At 53.5% G+C, this 18,240-nt stretch overlaps 1 protein-coding gene across 1 annotated transcript in view; it reads right to left on the reverse strand.

The window, feature by feature from the left end:
• Positions 1-18,240, reverse strand: part of LOC119956998 — a 60,326-nt gene that overhangs the window by 40,590 nt on the left and 1,496 nt on the right. Inside the window, exons 2-5 of the mRNA XM_038784582.1 lie at positions 14,555-14,668; positions 12,267-12,341; positions 10,785-10,936; positions 4,514-4,623 (exon numbers count right to left, since the gene is read on the reverse strand). Coding sequence (XP_038640510.1) covers positions 4,514-4,623; positions 10,785-10,936; positions 12,267-12,341; positions 14,555-14,668 — 451 coding nt within the window. The remainder of the gene's footprint in view (positions 1-4,513; positions 4,624-10,784; positions 10,937-12,266; positions 12,342-14,554; positions 14,669-18,240) is intronic.

Consider the following 18,240-nt stretch of genomic DNA (forward strand, 5'->3'; position numbering starts at 1 on the left):
GGCCAAGGAGGGGGTCACAGCAGCATTGGACCTTGTCCTGATCAGAGGTTTACACATTCACACTTGGCAAGCCATGATGTGGAGATGCCGGCGTTGGACTGGGGTGAGCACAGTAAGAAGTCTTCCAACACCAGGTTAAAGTCCAACATGTTCGTTTCAAACACTAGCTTTTGGAGCGCTGCTCCTTCCTCAGGTGAATCTATTGTTTGAAACAAACATGTTGGGACTTTAACCTGGTGTTGTAAGACTTCTTACTACACTTGGCAAGGGAATTGCACAATGATCAGAACCAAGAATTCTGGTCTGAGTTTTCCTTTACTTTCCTTAGAACGATTCTTAACTTGGTGGACAATAGGGAGCCAATAGTAGAGGAGGAAAGATTGTCTCTCAGATATGAGAGGGACAATGGGTTTGAAGAACAGGAAGAGAGCAAGAAACTGAAAGATGAGGAAAGACGACACTGATGATCCCGTATCCCAATCATTGATGACTGGACCTTCAATCACACAGGGACCAATGCTCAGGAATTCCCTCCATACATCTTTTGGCACCTTCCTGACCTGTGACCAAGTTTTGGTCACCCCTCCTAATGCCTCCTCCAAAGATTTGGCTGACTACTAATTGTGAAGCACCTTTTGCTAAGTTGAAGGTGCTCCATCCACAGCACAGATCAGAACGTGTGGAGTGGGAGTCCAATAGAATGAAGAGGAAGCAGGCTGCAAATCACAAAGCAGGGAGTTATTCATACTGTGGGAAGTAGGATTGATGCTGGGACTCATTTTGCCACAATTTACAGCCTCGGAGGCCTGTGACGGAGTGGGCAGCACCTCTACCGCTGGAGCAGAAGCTCCGAGTTCGGGTCCAACACCAGTTGGCCTGGGGAAGGGCACTCCGACACAGTTCAACAGGCCGATAAGCAGCTCGGAAATCCTTCCACCATTTCCCCAAAGGTTAAAATAGCAGTATACGGGTGTGAAGATATAACAACGACCATTTACATCAACAATTCAGACTCTGGCCACAGTTTTTCACTCCCCCTAACGAAGAGGGGGGGGGGGGGAGGGTGGGGGAGCGAGCATAAAGCTGCATGGACGGGATTCCCTCCAGTATCCTACCTTCCCCAACCCGGACATGGTTTAACCCTTGGTAAGTTTGTACATCAACAAGTACACACATTGGCCAAACTAAGCATGATGGGAAAAGGAGGTGACCATCGATGCAGAGGTGAGTCGCACAGTGAAGCTGCTGACAGCGGACAGTTTCGATATCGCAGCAGGCTACATAAGGGACTAAGCATTTTTCGAAGCTGCTGTGATTGACCGAGATGATGGGATTAACAACAGATTTCAGCCCAGTCAGTGGGTACCTGCAGGATAAAGGAGAAAGGTGTATTCTGTTATGTGGGTCAGTGACTCACAGTTTGGAGGAATATTGAGTCCTGAGCTAAGTAACATACACAGGAAGCAAAGAAGGATAAAAGGGAGCGGAGTGAAGACTGGAAGATAGAGGACTCAAAATCAACCATTGCAGAAGATTGAAGACTGAAAACTCAGAGTTCCGAGGAAGACAGCACTTCCCCCATGGGAATGAACCTGGCCATGTTCCTCCCAGACGGGTAATATCTCGGGTAACTTGAGTTCCGCACACATGAGTACGGCCTCAACTGGGACCTTGGATTCATGTCACATTCCATTCACCCCCCACCATCTGGCCTGGGCTTGCAAAATCCTACCAACTGTCCTGGCTTGAGACAATTCACACCTCTTTAACCTGGGGTTACCCCATCTCTGGATCTGTAAAAACTTAATGACCTGCAAAAGCCCGCATTCAGAGCATTGTCTGGCATCTTTGACTTTGTCTGTATATATGTTTCTGGAACCCACCTCTTCATTCACCTGAGGAAGGAGCAGTGCTCCGACAGCTAGTGATTTGAAGCAAACCTGTTGGACTTTAACCTGGTGTTGGAAGACTTCTTACTGTGCTCAGCCCAGTCCAACGTCGGCATCTCCACATCATTACTGATATCATGGTCATATTGTAATTCACCAACTGACCACCAGGAGTCTCATTATTATATAAGTGAATGTTAGAGTCAGGTGACCTCAGACTGACCAGGGAGCTGGGAGAGAGAGGTTGCTTGTGCATGTTCATACTGTTATTCATCTGTTGTTTGGTATATATTTGGCCCACAGTCACACCCGGCCCTCTCCCTGACCTTGCAGGCCGTCCCCTACCTGGGAGGTCTGCGGGGCGGGATTCTCCGAGCCGCAGCGCGGGGACGGAGAATGGGCCTTGATGCCGAAATCTGGCGCAAAGCCAATCCCGCGGTCCCTGGAGAATTGCCGCGAATTGCGCGCGCGCAGTCTATGCCATTGACAGAGGCCCCCGGGGCGATTCCGTCCACGGCCACCCTGGTGGGGGGATCTTTCACTGGCGGGGGGCTCACAGATGGCCAGGCAAGCGATCGGACGGCACCAATCCGCGGGCACGCATGATCTCGGGGGAACCTACAATCCTGGTGGCGGTCCGCGGGCTGAGTCCGCCGTGTCGCACGGGGAGGCTGCCACAGGCCACCGCTCTGCCCATACGCGGACTTCCGACTTCTGTCTTTCAAATCCTTTTAAAAAATGAAGCTCAGGTGTGATACTTTCTGTGGTCTTATGAAACTGTGTCACTGCTTTTAGTAATAAAAGCAAATTACTGCGGATGCTGGAATCTGAAACGAAAGGGAAAATGCTGGAAAATCTCAGCAGGTCATGTCAAACTGTGGTTAGCTAACGGCTGGAGAACTGTGAGCATGCGATCTACTCATTACGAAAGGGATATAGAGACACTGCGGAGAGTCTGGAGAAGATGTTCAGTGAGAGGTGGCAATCAGCAGCAAGGATTGAGCAAGGTGGAACTCTTTTCTCCAGACAGAAAACTGAGGGGAAACCTGATAAAAGTCTTTCATAGAATCATAGAATACCCACAGTGCAGAAACAGGCCATTCGGCCCATTGAGATTGCACCGACCCTCTGAAACAGCACCCTATTTCATAGAATTCATAGAATTTACAGTGCAGAAGGAGGCCATTCGGCCCATTGAGTGTGTACCGGCTCCTGGAAAGAGCACCCTAACCAAGGTTAACACCTCCACCCTATCCTCACAACCCAGTAACCCCACCTAACACTAAGGGCAATTTGGACCCTGAGGGCAATTTAGCACGGCCAATCCACCCAACCTGCACATCTTTGGACTGTGGGAGGAAACCGGAGCACCCGGAGGAAACCCACGCAGACGCGGGGAGAACGTGCAGACTCCTACTGAGGTTGGAATCGAACCCGGGGTCCTTGGCGCCGTGATGCAGCCGTGGTGACCAGTTAATGCAAGATGGACACAGAGAAGGTGTTCCACCTATGGGGGAAATAGTTACTAACGGACCCAAAGGGGAATTCAGGAGAAACTTTGGGCGGGATTGTCCGACCCCCCTGCCGGGTCGGTGAATCACCGGGGGGAGGGGGGGGGGGGGCGTGAACCCCACCCCCGCCGGCTGCCGAACTTCCGGTGCCGGGTTTTTGGCGGCGGCGGGAATTGTGGCATGCTGGTCGGCGGCTGCTGGCAGTGATTTACGGCGGGTCCCGATGGCATAAATCACAACAGGTCCTTACCGGTGGGACCTGGCTCCACGGGTGGCCTGTAGAGTCCTCGGTGGGGGGGGGGGGGGGGGGGGTGGGTTTGGGGGGATCTAGCCCCGGTGGGTGCCCCCACAGTGGGCCTGGCCCGCGATCGGGGCCTACCGATCCGCGGGCGAGCCTGTGCCGTGGGGGAACTCTTTCCCTCTGCACCGACCACTGTCAATCTCCGCCATGGCTGGTGTGGAGAAGAACCCCCTCTGTGCATACGCTGGGATAATGCCAGGACACGCTGGCGCTCCCATGCTGGCGCTCCCACGCTGGCGCTCCCACGCATGCACCAACTCGCGCCGGCCAGCAGAGGCCCTTCGCCGCCGGTTTGCGTGGCGCCAAACACTCAGGAGGATTCCGCACCTTCGGGGCTGCCCGATACCGGAGTGGTTCTCGCCACTCCTCGGCATCGGAGTGGTTCACGCCACTCCTCGGCATCGGAGTGGTTCACGCCACTCCTCGGCATCGGAGTGGTTCACGCCACTCCTCGGCATCGGAGTGCTTCACGCCACTCCTCGGCATCGGAGTGGCCTGTCCTGCCGGTTTGCGGAGAATCCCACCCATGGTCACTCAGAGGGTGGCAGGAATGTGGAACCCGCTCCCACAGGGAATGGTTGAGGGGAATAGTGTTGCGACATTTCAGGGGGAAGCTGGATAAAGACGAGAGGGAGAGAGAGGGATGAACAGATGGATATGTTGATGGGCTGAGGTGAAGGCAGTGTGGGAGGAGGATGCTGTGGAACATTAACACTGACATGAATCTCTTTGGGTTGATGGTTCAGTCCCTGAGCTGCACATTCTCTGTATTAACATAAACAAAGCAAAGTTGGTCTCATAGCTTTACTCACGTGGATGATGATCTGCAAATTGTATCATCAACCCAGGTCCAGTTCCCTCCACCGATATCCCTCAGTCCGATCCAGTACATAGAATTGTTTGCCGCTTCCGTTATAAAATTCTGTAAAAAGGATTAAATATCAGAAGTGAAACATCTTAAAGATGAGGAAGCAATCCTTTCACACTCAGTGTTTTCAAAATAGGGCCGGTAGTGCATTCAATTGGTGTCAGGCTATGCCCAGAGTCAGTGCAGCTGGTACCTGGGGGCAGCTGACATCAGGGAAATAGTCAGTAATCTTCACCCACCCGAGGCAAATTGCTTTGCAGAATGGTCAGGTTTTTCGAAGAGGTTACAAAGATGCTGATGCAGGTAGGGCAGTGGATGTTGTCTATATGGACTTCAGTAAGGCCTTTGACAAGGTCCCTCATGGTAGACTGGTACAAAAGGTGAAGTCACACGGGATCAGGGGTGAGCTGGCAAGGTGGATACAGAACTGGCTAGGTCATAGAAGGCAGAGAGTAGCAATGGAAGGGTGCTTTTCTGATTGGAGGGCTGTGACTAGTGGTGTTCCGCAGGGATTAGTGCTGGGTCCTTTGCTGTTCATAGTACATATAAATGATTTGGAGGAAAGTGTAACTGGTCTGATTAGTAAGTTTGCAGACAACACAAAGGTTGGTGGAATTGCGGATAGCGATGAGGACTGTCAGAGGATACAGCAGGATTTAGATTGTTTGGAGACTTGGGCAGAGAGATGGCAGATGGAGTTTAATCCGGACAAATGTGAGGTAATGTATTTTTTAAGGTCTACTACAGGTAAGGAATATACAGTGAATGGTAGAATCCTCAAAGAGTATTGACAGTCAGAGAGATCTAGGTGTACAGGTCCACAGGTCACTGAAAGGGGCAACACAGGTGGAGAAGGTAGTCAAGAAGGCATACAGCATGCTTGCCTTCATTGGCCGGGGCATTGAGTATAAGAATTGGCAAGTCATGTTACAGTTGTATAGAACCTTAGTTAGGCTTAAAGTATAGTGTTCAATTCTGGTTGACACACGACCAGAAGGATGTGGAGGCTTTAGAGAGAGTGCAGAAGAGATTTACCAGGATGTTGCCTGGTATGGAGGGCATTAGCTCTGAGGAGCGGTTGAATAAACTCCGTTTGTTCTCACTAGAACAATGGAGGTTGAGGGGCGACCTGATCGAGGTCTACAAAATTATGAGGGGCATAGACAGAATGGATAGTGAGAGGCTTTTTCCCCAGGGTAGAGGGGTCAATTACTAGGGGGCATAGGTTTAAGGTGCGAGGGGCAAGGTTTAGAGGAGATGTACGAGGCAAGTTTTTTTACACAGAGGGTAGTGGGTGCCTGGAACTCGCTGCCGGAGGAGGTGGTGGAAGCAGGGACGATAGTGACATTTAAGGGGCATCTTGACATGAATAGGATGGGAATAGAGGGATACGGACCCAGGAAGTGTAGAAGATTTTAGTTTAGACGGACAGCATGGTCGGCACAGGCCTGTTCCTGTGCTGTACTTTTAGGCTGGTTTAGGCTGGTTTAGCTCACTGGGCTAAATCGCTGGCTTTTAAAGCAGACCAAGCAGGCCAGCAGCACGGTTCGATTCCCGTACCAGCCTCCCCGGACAGGCGCCGGAATGTGGCGACTAGGGGCTTTTCACAGTAACTTCATTGAAGCCTACTCGTGACAATAAGCGATTTTCATTTCTTTTATTTGTTCTTTGTTCTTTGTTTAACAGCATCAACGGCTGGGAAATCTGGGCTGGGGTGGCTAGGGGAGGGCATGGTTGGGGGGGGGGGGTGTTACTGGGGAGGGGGTCCCTTTGGTAGAATCTTCTGTTAAGCCATGGACCCCACCAAGGAGATATTCCCTCCTCTTGACCACCTTAAAAGCTGTCCCGGCTGAGGCAGGGGCTGGTAAAGGCCCATACGTGATCATTAATTGGCCGCTTAGGAGGTCCAATTGGCCCAGGGCAGTGGGCCTGCTTGAGACCTCTCCTCCGATGTATGAAATGATGGTGGGTTTGAGCAGGGAGGCTTCAGGAATGGCGCGCATGACATGATGCCTAACTTTAAACCGCGGTCCCCCCTCTAGCCACCTGCCAAACCCCTCCCCGGGAGTATACAAAATTCAGTCCAATGAGTTAACTCACGGACCCTTCATTAAACGTGAGTTTTCTTGGCTACCTGCTCATCGCAGGAGCAACTAATGATGCATCTCACTTCATCCCAAATCTGTAACATAGAGATGCATTTCTGGCACTTGCTGTGTTTCTAGGGCAAGGGAAGGAGGATGTCTCAAACAAACCCCTTCGACATCGAGCCGGTTACTCATGGTGACATAAATAATGCGGAGATCAGAGACTATTCAGGTGGAAAATGGTATGGTCGCAACAACAACTTCCATTTATCCTCTTGAATGTCATAAGACCTCCTGGGCTGGTTGGCAGGTAAGTAACCAAACGGAAATTGACAGTGAGCCATGCTGTGAGATATTAGGTCAGATGATCAATAACCTGGCCAAGGAAGTGGGGTTTAAGGAGTGTCGTAAGGTGTGTGGGGGTGAGGGGGTGCGGGGGGGGGGGGGGGGGGGGGGGGGGGGAGGTAGGGAGGCCAGAGGTTTAGGGAGGGAATTACAGACCCCAACAGCTGGCCATCAATGGTGGGGTATTTAACATTGGGGATAGTCCAGGGGGCAGCATTGAAGAATGCAGAGATCGCGGAGTTTGCAGGGGCTGGAGCAAATTGCAGAGATAGGGTGGGATTTGAATCGAAGGATTTGTTTTTGATATAGCAAAGCTCTGCTGGACTGGGAGTCAAGTCAGCGAGCGCAAGGTGGACTTGGTGTACGTTACAACACAGAGTCTTTGATGAACTGAGGATCCTCACTATATTTCCAAATGTCAAGGTGTATATGGGAAGGCAAGACTTTAATAGCAGATCTCTGCTAGAATGGTAATGTGAATGATTACATATTCAGGATTAATAATAAGAACAGGTTTACATTTATATAGTGACTTTCATGACTGCAAGATACCCCAAAGTACTTTATAGCAGATTTTGTTTGGGAATGTAATCTCCTCCAGCCCTCCACATTCTTCAATTCTGCCTCTTGAGCACCCTCCCCTGTCAATTGCTCCATCACTAATTGTCATGTCTTCAGTTACCCAGACCCGAGGCTCTTGAATTCCCTCCCTAATGCTCTCTGCCTCACTCCCGCTCTCTCCTCCTTTGTAACACTTCTAAAGCACAGCAAGCTCCCACAAACAAAATAACCAGATCATTTGTTTTACTGATGTTGATTGAGGCATAAATGATATTTTCAAATGGTTCAGTGGCTTCTTTTCCATCATCGAGAGGGCAGATGGTTTGTTGTCCATGAGATCGCGGAGCAGCCATGATCGCGTTGAACGGCGGAGCAGGTTCAAAGGGCCAAATGGCCCACTCCTGCTGCTGTTTTTTATGCGATTGATAGAATTGCTTAGATTTATTGCACTTACTGTTGGTACCCAGTGGCACGGTGGTTGGCACTGCTGCCTCACAGCGCCAGGGTCCCAGGTTCAATTCCGGTCTTGGGTGACTGTGCGGAGTCTGCATGTTCTCCTCGCCTCTGCGTGGGTTTCCTCCGGGTGCTCCGGTTTCCTCCCACAGTCCAAAAGATGTGCAGGTTAGATGGATTGGCCATGCTAAATTGTCCCTTAGTTTGCCTGTGTGTGAGTGTGGCAATGCTTGACATGGTGTAATGCCCCTCAAAGCATAAGCCCCTATCAACAGATTAGCGACATGTCTGGGAATAATTAGCCACAGAAACAGACGGAAATGTGCCCTCCGCACAATCAGAGCAAGGATAGGTTGAGAGAGAGAAGACAATCTACCAGGGATAGGGAATTTGATAAATCCTTGCAATTGACACATTTACAGGGTGGGGGAGTAATTGGAAAGCTCTTCCAAGGTGCCTGCACAGTACTGATGGACTGAATGGCCTCCTCGTGTGCTGTCTGTTTTTATGAGGCAATGAAGTCACTCTTCCCAACAATGAGGATATCCACACTGCGGAGCTGCAAGGGATCCTCCAGCTTCCGATGTACTAACCAGCTGGAATGTTCCAAAGTAACAGTTCGCTGCCTAGCGACCATCATCGCTTCAACTTCAGCAATATTCACACATGTTCTCGTTCCTTGTTTTCAATGACTCACTTCTGAAATGATGTGGAGATGCCGGCGTTGGACTGGGGTGAGCACAGTAAGAAGTCTTACAACACCAGGTTAAAGTCCAACAGGTTTGTTTCAAACACAAGCTTTCGGAGCACCTGAAGAAGGAGCCGTGCTCCGAAAGCTCGTGTTTGAAACAAACCTGTTGGACTTTAACCTGGTGTTGTAAGACTTCTTACTGTGCTCACTTCTGAAAGGCAAGCTTATCAATCATCCTCAATATCCTCGTGCGTTCCACTTCATGTGGGTGGAAGGAATGCCTGGAAATAGCAGCAGCACAGTTGTAGGTCCAATCGTGACGAGTGCCGAAGTCTTTCAACACGTCCGGTCTTTCGAGGTTGTACATCCGAAAGTTAAACCACAAAAGTTGCCCAATTGACGCGATGCAATTGGTTCAGCCTTCGAGAAGGAGGCACGGCGATTTGCATGGACCGTTTTACAATCCTGGGGTCTCCCAATACACTCCACAGCCAATGTGGCATTTTTGAAATGCGCGTTCCTGTCATAACCGCGGAGTTGCAGCAGCAATCTGTGCACAGTAAGATCCCACAACGTGACAGTGACCAGTTAACCTGTTTCTTTTGCGATGTGGTTTGACGGATGAACATTCTCGGATTCACAGGATAATACAGCGCAGACAAGGCCCTTCGGCCCATCGAGTCTGCACCGACACATGATAAACACCTGACCTGCCCACCTAATCCCGCTCGCCAGCACTTGGCCCATAGCCTTGAATGTTAAGACGTGGCAAGTGCTCATCCAGGTACTTTTTAAAGGGTGTGAGACAATCCGCCTCTACCACCCTCCAGACCGTCACCACCCTCTTGGATAAAAAGGTTTTCGCTCAAATCCCCCCTAAAACCTCCCGCCCTCACCTTGAACTTGTGTCCCCCTCGTAACCGACCCTTCAACTAGGAGAAACAACTGCTCCCTATCCACCCTGTCCATGCCCCTCATAATCTTGTCCACCTCGATCAGGTCACCCCTCCGTCTTCTCTGCTCCAGTGAAAACAACCCAAGCCTATCCAACCTCTCTCCATAACTGAAATGTTCCACCCCCGGCAATATCCTGGTGAATCTCCTCTGCACCCCCTCCAGTGCGATCACATCCTTCCTATAATGTGGCGCCCAGAACTGCACACAGTACTCCAGCTATGGCCTCACCAATGTTCTACAACTCCAACATGACCTCCCTGCTTTTGTAACCTATGCCTCGATTGATTAGACAATTGCTCCAAATGCCGTTTTCACCCCCCTATTAACCTGTCCTTCTGTCTTCAGAGATCTACGGACAAACACGTAAAGGTCCCTTTGTTCCTCAGAACTTGCCACTGTCAGGCCATTCATTGATTATTTCCTTGTCACATTATTCTTCCCAAAGTGTATCAACTCACACTTTTCCAGGGTTAAATTCCATCAGCCACTTATCCGCCCATTTGACCTACCCGTCTATATCTTTCTGTAACCCAAGACACTAAACCTCATGGTTAACCACCCGGTCAATCTTTGTGTCATCGGCAAACTTACTGATCCTACCCCCCACATAGTCATCTATGTCATTTGTATAAATTGTATATATGCCAACATTGGCTTCCAGACACTAAAGCAGCCGTCTGTCATCACCCTCTGTCTCCGACAGCTAAGCCAATTTTAAATCCACCTTATCATATTCCTCTGTACCCCCTGTGCATTTGCCTTCTTTACAAAGCCTCCCATGTGGAACCTTGTCTAAGGCTTTGCTGAAATATCGGCCAGGATGTTGGGATAACTCCCCTGCACGTCTCCCACATCCACTCGGGAGAGGAGACAGAACTTCGGTTCAGCATCTCAGCTGGGGACAGTGCCGCAGTGCCGCAGTAGGGCGCTTCCCACGCCCAGGCCCCGTGGGGTGGGGCCTGAACTCACAGCCCTCGGACTAGAAACCGCAGCACTCCCCTCGGAACCGTGTTTGACACCCGTGGAACCCAGGGATGGGCACCGGCCGCTTTGCCACAGCTTTGTGCCAATAAATCACCCCCCCCCCCCCCCCCCCCCCGCCCCCCCGTCCGCAACCCTACCTGCTCCTCGCTGCTGTTGATCACAAGCAGATGTGAATGCTCCGTGGAGCATTGCTGTTTCGCAAATTGCCAGGTGCCTGTTTGGTTTGAAAAGTAGTAACAGGCCCGATTGAACAAATGCCAGTTCGGGGGGCACTGGCCGCAGGAGCATTCTGGAGAGAGAGAGAGTAACAGGAATGGGCAAAGGAAAAAAGTCAAAATATCAGACGCTCCCCTTGAGAATGTACCCTCTCCTGAATCCTGAGATATGTGAACACTCCCAGTATGGTTCCTGAAGGTGTGTCGGGTTTCAGCTGTTCTGAAGGGTGTTACACAGGGGCCTCTGACTGCCCTTCTCCAGGTGATAGCTTCAATTATTTGGGGGTAGTTTATGCTGCGATTTTACAACGGGTGGGGTGAGGAGGCAGGTCCCAAATCCACCTCAGCCGGAACAAGGATCGGACTCGCCGCTGTTGGTGTCATTCTGAATTACACGGTAATCGTCTAACCAGCTGAGTTAACCGGACCCCCCCCCCCATAGAGGTATTCCTCCAAAATCCTTAACCTGAGCTGTCAGTGACTATCCTGTGTTTATTCAGGACTCGATCACAAGGGCTGGATTCGGCCCTTGACCCATTTGCTTCCTTTAATTGGCTGGGCACTGGATTCTCCACCTCCCCATCATTCTCCAACCCTCTGGGCCGGGATTCATGTGGATTGGTATAAGCATTTACCCGCGTGGCCCTGAGGTGGTGGACCTTGCGGAGGGCCAATTGCGTAGGCATTTATGGTAGGTGCCCCCCAAGTCCATCAGAGGGATCCTTCTCCCCCTCACAATGCATATCCTGCCTGCCGTACCCTCCAAGCCCCCTCACCAGACCTCCCTTGCCAGACCCTCCTCACTAGTGACACCCACCAGAAACCCCGCCTGAGACCCCCTCATAACAGTCAACCTCCCCATGACAGGGAACCCCCCCCCCAATGACAGGCCACCTTGCCAATGACAGGGAGCCCCCCATGACAGGAAACCTCCCCCACCCCCTCCACCACCACCCAATTGGACACCCCTGTCCGGAAGTCCAATGAAAATAATCACTGCTTTTCACTGACCCGTGCCTTACACCTGCTACCTCAGATGGATGTCTAGAAATCATCAGCTGTAACATCAGCGAAAGCCACGACCACATCGCAAGGCTTTAAACGCCCTCGGGTCCTTTGATCTGCACTTGAGAAATGGCTTTTAGTAACCCTTGTTCACAGCTTCCAGACAGCCAGACAGTCTGGATTGATTATTTTCATTTCTCTTTACGCTTGAATGGCAGGAGAATCCCACCCATAGTCTCCCAAACAGAGAATTCCAGCCAATATCTCCACTGCCGACCTATCAAACCCCTTTGTAATTCTGAGGAGCTCGATCATGACCCCCTCAATCTTATCTACACCGTGTCCACTGGAGTATATAACCATGTGAAAAACGCCGCAGATTCTGCGTGGCTCACTCACCTTTGCGTTTGAACAGAGAAAATTCTTTCCGTAAATTCTCCAGCTGCTGCCTGGTTTCCATAGCCGTCCCTGAAACTGAGAGACAAGGAGGTTAAACCATGGGCCCTGCACCTCCCTGTGGGCCCTCCACCTCCCCATGGGCCCTGCACCTCCCCCCGTGGGCCCTGCACCTCCCCATGGGCCCTGCACCTCCCCGTGGGCCCTGCACCTCCCCATGGGCCCTGCACCTCCCCATGGGCCCTGCACCTCCCCATGGGCCCTGCACCTCCCTGTGGGCCCTGCACCTCCCCGTGGGCCCTGCACCTCCCCGTGGGCCCTGCACCTCCCTGTGGGCCCTGCACCTCCCTGTGGGCCCTCCACCTCCCCATGGGCCCTGCACCTCCCTGTGGGCCCTGCACCTCCCCGTGGGCCCTGCACCTCCCCGTGGGCCCTGCACCTCCCCATGGACCCTGCACCTCCCCGTGGGCCCTGCACCTCCCCCCATGGGCCTTGCACCTCCCCGTGGGTCCTGCATCCCCCCCCCCCCCCCCCCCCTCGTGGGCCCTGCACCTCCCCATGGGCCCTGCATCCCCCCGTGAGCCCTGCACCTCCCCATGGGCCCTGCACCTCCCCATGGGCCCTGCACCTCCCCATGGGCCCTGCACCTCCCCGTGGGCCCTGCACCTCCCCGTGGGCCCTGCACCTCCCCATGGGCCCTGCACCTCCCCATGGGCCCTGCACCTCCCCATGGGCCCTGCACCTCCCCGTGGGCCCTGCACCTCCCCGTGGGCCCTGCACCTCCCCCCGTGGGCCCTGCACCTTTCCATGGGCCCTGCACACCCCCCCCCCCCCCCCGTGGGCCCTGCACCTCCCCGTGGGCCCTGCACCTCCCCGTGGGCCCTGCACCTCCCCGTGGGCCCTGCACCTCCCCGTGGGCCCTGCACCTCCCCGTGGGCCCTGCACCTCCCCCCCCCCCACCCCCCCATGGGCCCTGCACCTCCCCGTGGGCCCTGCACCTCTCCTTGGGCCCTGCACCTCTCCTTGGGCCCTGCACCTCCCCATGGGCCCTGCACCTCCCCGTGGGCCCTGCACCTCCCCATGGGCCCTGCACCTCCCCATGGGCCCTGCACCTCCCCATGGGCCCTGCACCTCCCCGTGGGCCCTGCACCTCCCCCCGTGGGCCCTGCACCTCCGCATGGGCCCTGCACCTCCCCGTGGGCCCTGCACCTCCCCATGGGCCCTGCACCTCCCCGTGGGCCCTGCACCTCCCCGTGGGCCCTGCACCTCCCCGTGGGCCCTGCACCTCCCCCCCCCCCCACCCCCCCATGGCCCTGCACCTCCCCGTGGGCCCTGCACCTCTCCTTGGGCCCTGCACCTCTCCTTGGGCCCTGCACCTCCCCGTGGGCCCTGCGCCTCCCCGTGGGCCCTGCACCTCCCCATGGGTCATTGAGAACTCCCAGCGGCCGATGTTGTGCGAGCGGTAAGGTATGTTACCTGTCCCTCGACACAGCTAACGGGTAACTTGTTTAGCAACATTATTACACTGTACCACAGCAGAATGTGGGTATGTCACCGCATTCAGATAGATGTTACAATAAACCTTCCCAAGATCCTGATTAAACCCCAGGAGAATTGTATCCAGTTCTGGGCCCCAAATCTTTGGAAGGATATCAAGAGCAGGAGTGATACCATTAGTGTCCCTGGATAATAATATTTAACTGCTCAGTCAACATCACAAAAACAGATTATTTGGTCATTATGGCACAGTGTTTAGCACTGCTGCCTCACAACGCCTGGGAACCGGGTTCAATTCCGGCCTTGGGTGACTGTCTGTGTGGAGTTTGTGTCTCCCCGTGGGTTTCCTCCGGGTGCTCCGGATTCCTCCCACAGTCCAAAGACGTGCAGGTTAGGTGGCTTGGCCGTGTTAAATTGTCCCTTAGTGTCCAAAGATGTGCAGGTTAGGTGGTTGGGGTTATGAGATAGGGCACGGGAGGGAGCCTAGGTAGGGGGCTGTTTCAGAGGGTCAGTGCAGACCCAATGGGCCGAATGGCCTCCTTCTGCACTATAGGGATTCTATCGCATGGGTGCTTGTGCGAACTTGCTGTGCAGACAGTGTCTCCCAAGTTTCTGAGATTTCAACGGGGACAGTATTTCAATAGCGCTTCATTGTAAAGTGATTCATGCCACCCAGAGGTGGTGACAGGCACGAGGGAAATGCACCATTTTTTCCTTTAGGTGAACCAACCAGGCCAGGGGTTCAGAGCTGGAACTTTAAGCCTTGGAGATGCACCGATACAATCTGAACATACCGTGTAACAACCCAACCAGCAGTAAGACGAGACTCAGAAAGGCACAGAAACACAGGAAGCCAGTGATGTGCGGCAAGGTTTTTCTTCTTCGATGAGGTTTCACTCCAGACAGAGCTGGAAGAGAAGACAACAATATCCTGATTAGTAGGAACACGGAGGGGTTTAAGGACATTACAATGGGAACATCCTGAACTCCACCATTCATCCCAGTGGCACGATCCATCAATCCTGTGCACTGTATGGCAGTGCGGTGATGGACCTGGATCCAGTATCCAGCATCTCAAAATCATCGTGTTAAAAAATTGATGCTTTGTTTCTCATTTTGACAGTGTGGGCAGACCTTCCAGCGACTCGTTTCCTGCTGTCATTTTCCTCTGCTTCCATGTTGTGTGAATACGTACCCTAAAATCCCACCCGCCCCCACTTCCCTCAATCCCACCCGCCCCCACTTCCCTAAATCCCACCCCCCCCACTTCCCTAAATCCCACCCCGCCCCCACTTCCCTAAATCCCACCCACCCCCACGTCCCTAAATCCCACCCGCCCCCACTTCCCTAAATCCTACCTGCCCCCACGTCCCTAAATCCCACCCGCCCCCACTTCCCTAAATCCCACCCGCCCCCACTTCCCTAAATCCCACCCGCCCCCACTTCCCTAAATCCCACCCCCCCACGTCCCTAAATCCCACCCGCCCCCACTTCCATAATCCCACCTGCCCCCACGTCCCTAAATCCCACCCGCCCCCACTTCCCTAAATCCCACCCGCCCCCACTTCCCTAAATCCTAACCGCCCCCACTTCCCTAAATCCCACCTGCCCCCACTTCCCAAAATCCCACCCGCCCCCACTTCCCTAAATCCCACCTGCCCCCACGTCCCTAAATCCCACCCGCCCCCCACTTCCCTAAATCCCACCCGCCCCCACTTCCCTAACTGCCACCCCCCCACTTCCCTAAATCCCACCCGCCCCCACTTCCCTAAATCCCACCCGCCCCCACTTCCCTAAATCCCACTCGACCCCCCCAACTCAACCTCCCATCCCCCTAAACTCCCCACCCCCCCATATCCAAAACCACCCCTATCCCCTAAAACCCATCCCCCAAACTCCGCCCACCCCATCCTCCTACACACCCATCCAGCGGTGTCCCGAATACCCCTCCCAGTGCCTCTCCAACTTCTCACAGCCCCAGAATATATGTGTGTGGTTCACTGGTCCTCACCCACACTTCTCACACTCGTCTGCCACCCCCCGAAGAATCCACTCGTCCTCACCCGAGTCATATGCATCCTGTACACTACGTTAAACTGAATCAAACTCATCCATTCACCCTGCCCATCGCCTCACTCCACACTCCCCATCCTATCCACCCCCCTAAATCCTCCCATTTCTCCTTAATCCTCAGCACCCTACTTCCCCAACCACCCATATGTATTCCCAATCCTACACTCCCCTCAAGCGTCTCCTCAACTGGTTCCACACCCTAATCGTGGACTGCACCCCCCGGGCTCACCGTGTACCTCTTCGAGGCCAGCGGACGTGGCAGTGTCACCATAGCCCTCAGGCTGGATCCTGTACCAGGACCCCTCCGTCTTAACCCACTCTAACCCTTCTCCTTCCCACCACCACCTCACCTTCTCCGCATTCGCCGCCCAATAATAATGCAACAGGTTTGGTAGCCAACCCCCCTTTCTGCCTCTGTACACAGAGCCCTCTTCACCCTCGGTACCTTCCCCGCCCACATAAACTGAAATTGCAGAATCCAATTTCCGGAAAAAGGCCTCCGGGATGAAAATCGGGAGGGTTTGGAATTCAAACAGGAATCTTGGCAGAACATTAATTTTTACCACCTGGACCCTCCCCGCCATTGTCAGGTGTAGTGTGTCCCACCTCCTAAAATCCCCCCGAACCTCCTCCACCAACGTTGTCAGGTTCCACTTGTGCATCGTCGCCCACTCCCCCGTCACCTGGACCCCCAGATACCTGAATCTGTCCCTGGAAACCCTAAATGGCAACGGCCCCAGATTGGCTCCCCGACTGGCCGCATTCACCGGAAACACCTCACTCACTCCGACGTTCAACTTTTCAAAAATTCATCCATGGCTGGGTCAGCGTTTATTGCCCATCCCTGATTGCTGTGGACCTGGAGTCACATGTAGGTCAGACCGGGTAAAGACGACAGATTTCCTTCCCTAGTGAATCAGATGGGTTTTAAGACAATCAACAGCGGCTTCATGATTTTTAATTCCAGATTTGTATTGAATTCAAATGTCACCATCTGCCATGGTGGGATTTGAACCCAGGTCCCCAGAGCTTGATTCTGGGTCTCTGGATTACTAATCCAGCAATCATACCACTGCGCCAGTGCCTCTCCCTGAGCCCGAGCAGCTCCTGAACCTCTCTAGTGTGTCCCTAATTCTCCCCATATGCTCCAGCGGATCCAGGTTGTCTGCGTCCAGCGACACCCAGTGTTCCCTACTCTCCCTCACAATCCCCTGCCACTCTACCAACTGTCTAAGGGCCATCGCCAAGGGCTCTTATCGGCAGCACAAGCAGCAGGGGCGACAGTGGACACCCCTGCCTCGTCCCCTATGCAACTTGAAGCTCTGTGAACTCATCTCATTTATCCGTACACTCGCTCGGGGGCCACATACAACACACGCACCCACGCCACAAACTTCGGGCCAAACACAAATCTTCCCAGAATCTCAAAGAGGTACCATCACTCGGCCAAAGGCCTTCTCTGCGCCCATACAGACCCGGTACCTCCGGTACCCGTCCATTTGACGACCACCCCCAGAACAGACCCCTCCACCCTTCCCATCACTAACTTAGCCAACACTTTCACAACACTTTCACATCCGTGTTCAGGAGTGATATGGGCCTGTATGACCCGCATTCCGACAGGTCCTTCCCTTCTTCGGGATGAGCGTGATGATTGCCTGGGTCAGTGTCTCTGGCCCCCTTCTCCAGCGTCTCGTTAACATTGCCAGTAAATGCGATGCCAACTCCGTCGTGAACTCTTTATAGAACTCCGCCAGGTAGCCATCCGGCCGGGACCGTCCCTGACTTCATCCCCTTATGCTATCCGTCACCTCCCTCACCCCTAGCGGTCTCTCCCGTGCCTGCCTCCTCTCCTCATCCAGCCTTGGGAATTCCAGCTCATCCAAAAACTGGCCCACAGCCCCTTCCTCATCATCCAGCTTGGCCCTATATAACTTCTTGTAATATTCCCCAAACATCTCATTAATCTTCCCCGGCTCCGACACTAACCCCCCCCATCTTTGTCCATGTCTTCAGAATTTCCCTGGACGTGGCTTGCCTCTGTAGCTGATGGGCTAACATACGGCTTGCCTTCTCTCCGTATACATACTGTACCCCCCTCGCCCTCCGTAGCGATCCCACTGCCTTCCCCGTCGTCAACCTATCAAACTGCTCCTGTGACCTCTTCCTCTCTGCCAATCTTTCTACAGGAGGTGTACCGCCGGGAGAAGGTGGCACTCAAATATGTCCTGTCCGTCTCGACTATCTCGTCCAACAACCGTCCATACCCACCCGTCCTCCTCCTATCTCTGTGCCCCTTGAACGAGATACCCCCCCCCCCAAATTTCCACCTTCAACACCTCCCAGAATGTGGCCGCCGGTACCTCCCCATTCTGATTCAACTCCACATAGCCTCTGATCACCGACC

The sequence above is a fragment of the Scyliorhinus canicula genome, chromosome 25 (assembly GCF_902713615.1).
Source record: "Scyliorhinus canicula chromosome 25, sScyCan1.1, whole genome shotgun sequence".
NCBI classification, from domain to species: domain Eukaryota; kingdom Metazoa; phylum Chordata; class Chondrichthyes; order Carcharhiniformes; family Scyliorhinidae; genus Scyliorhinus; species Scyliorhinus canicula.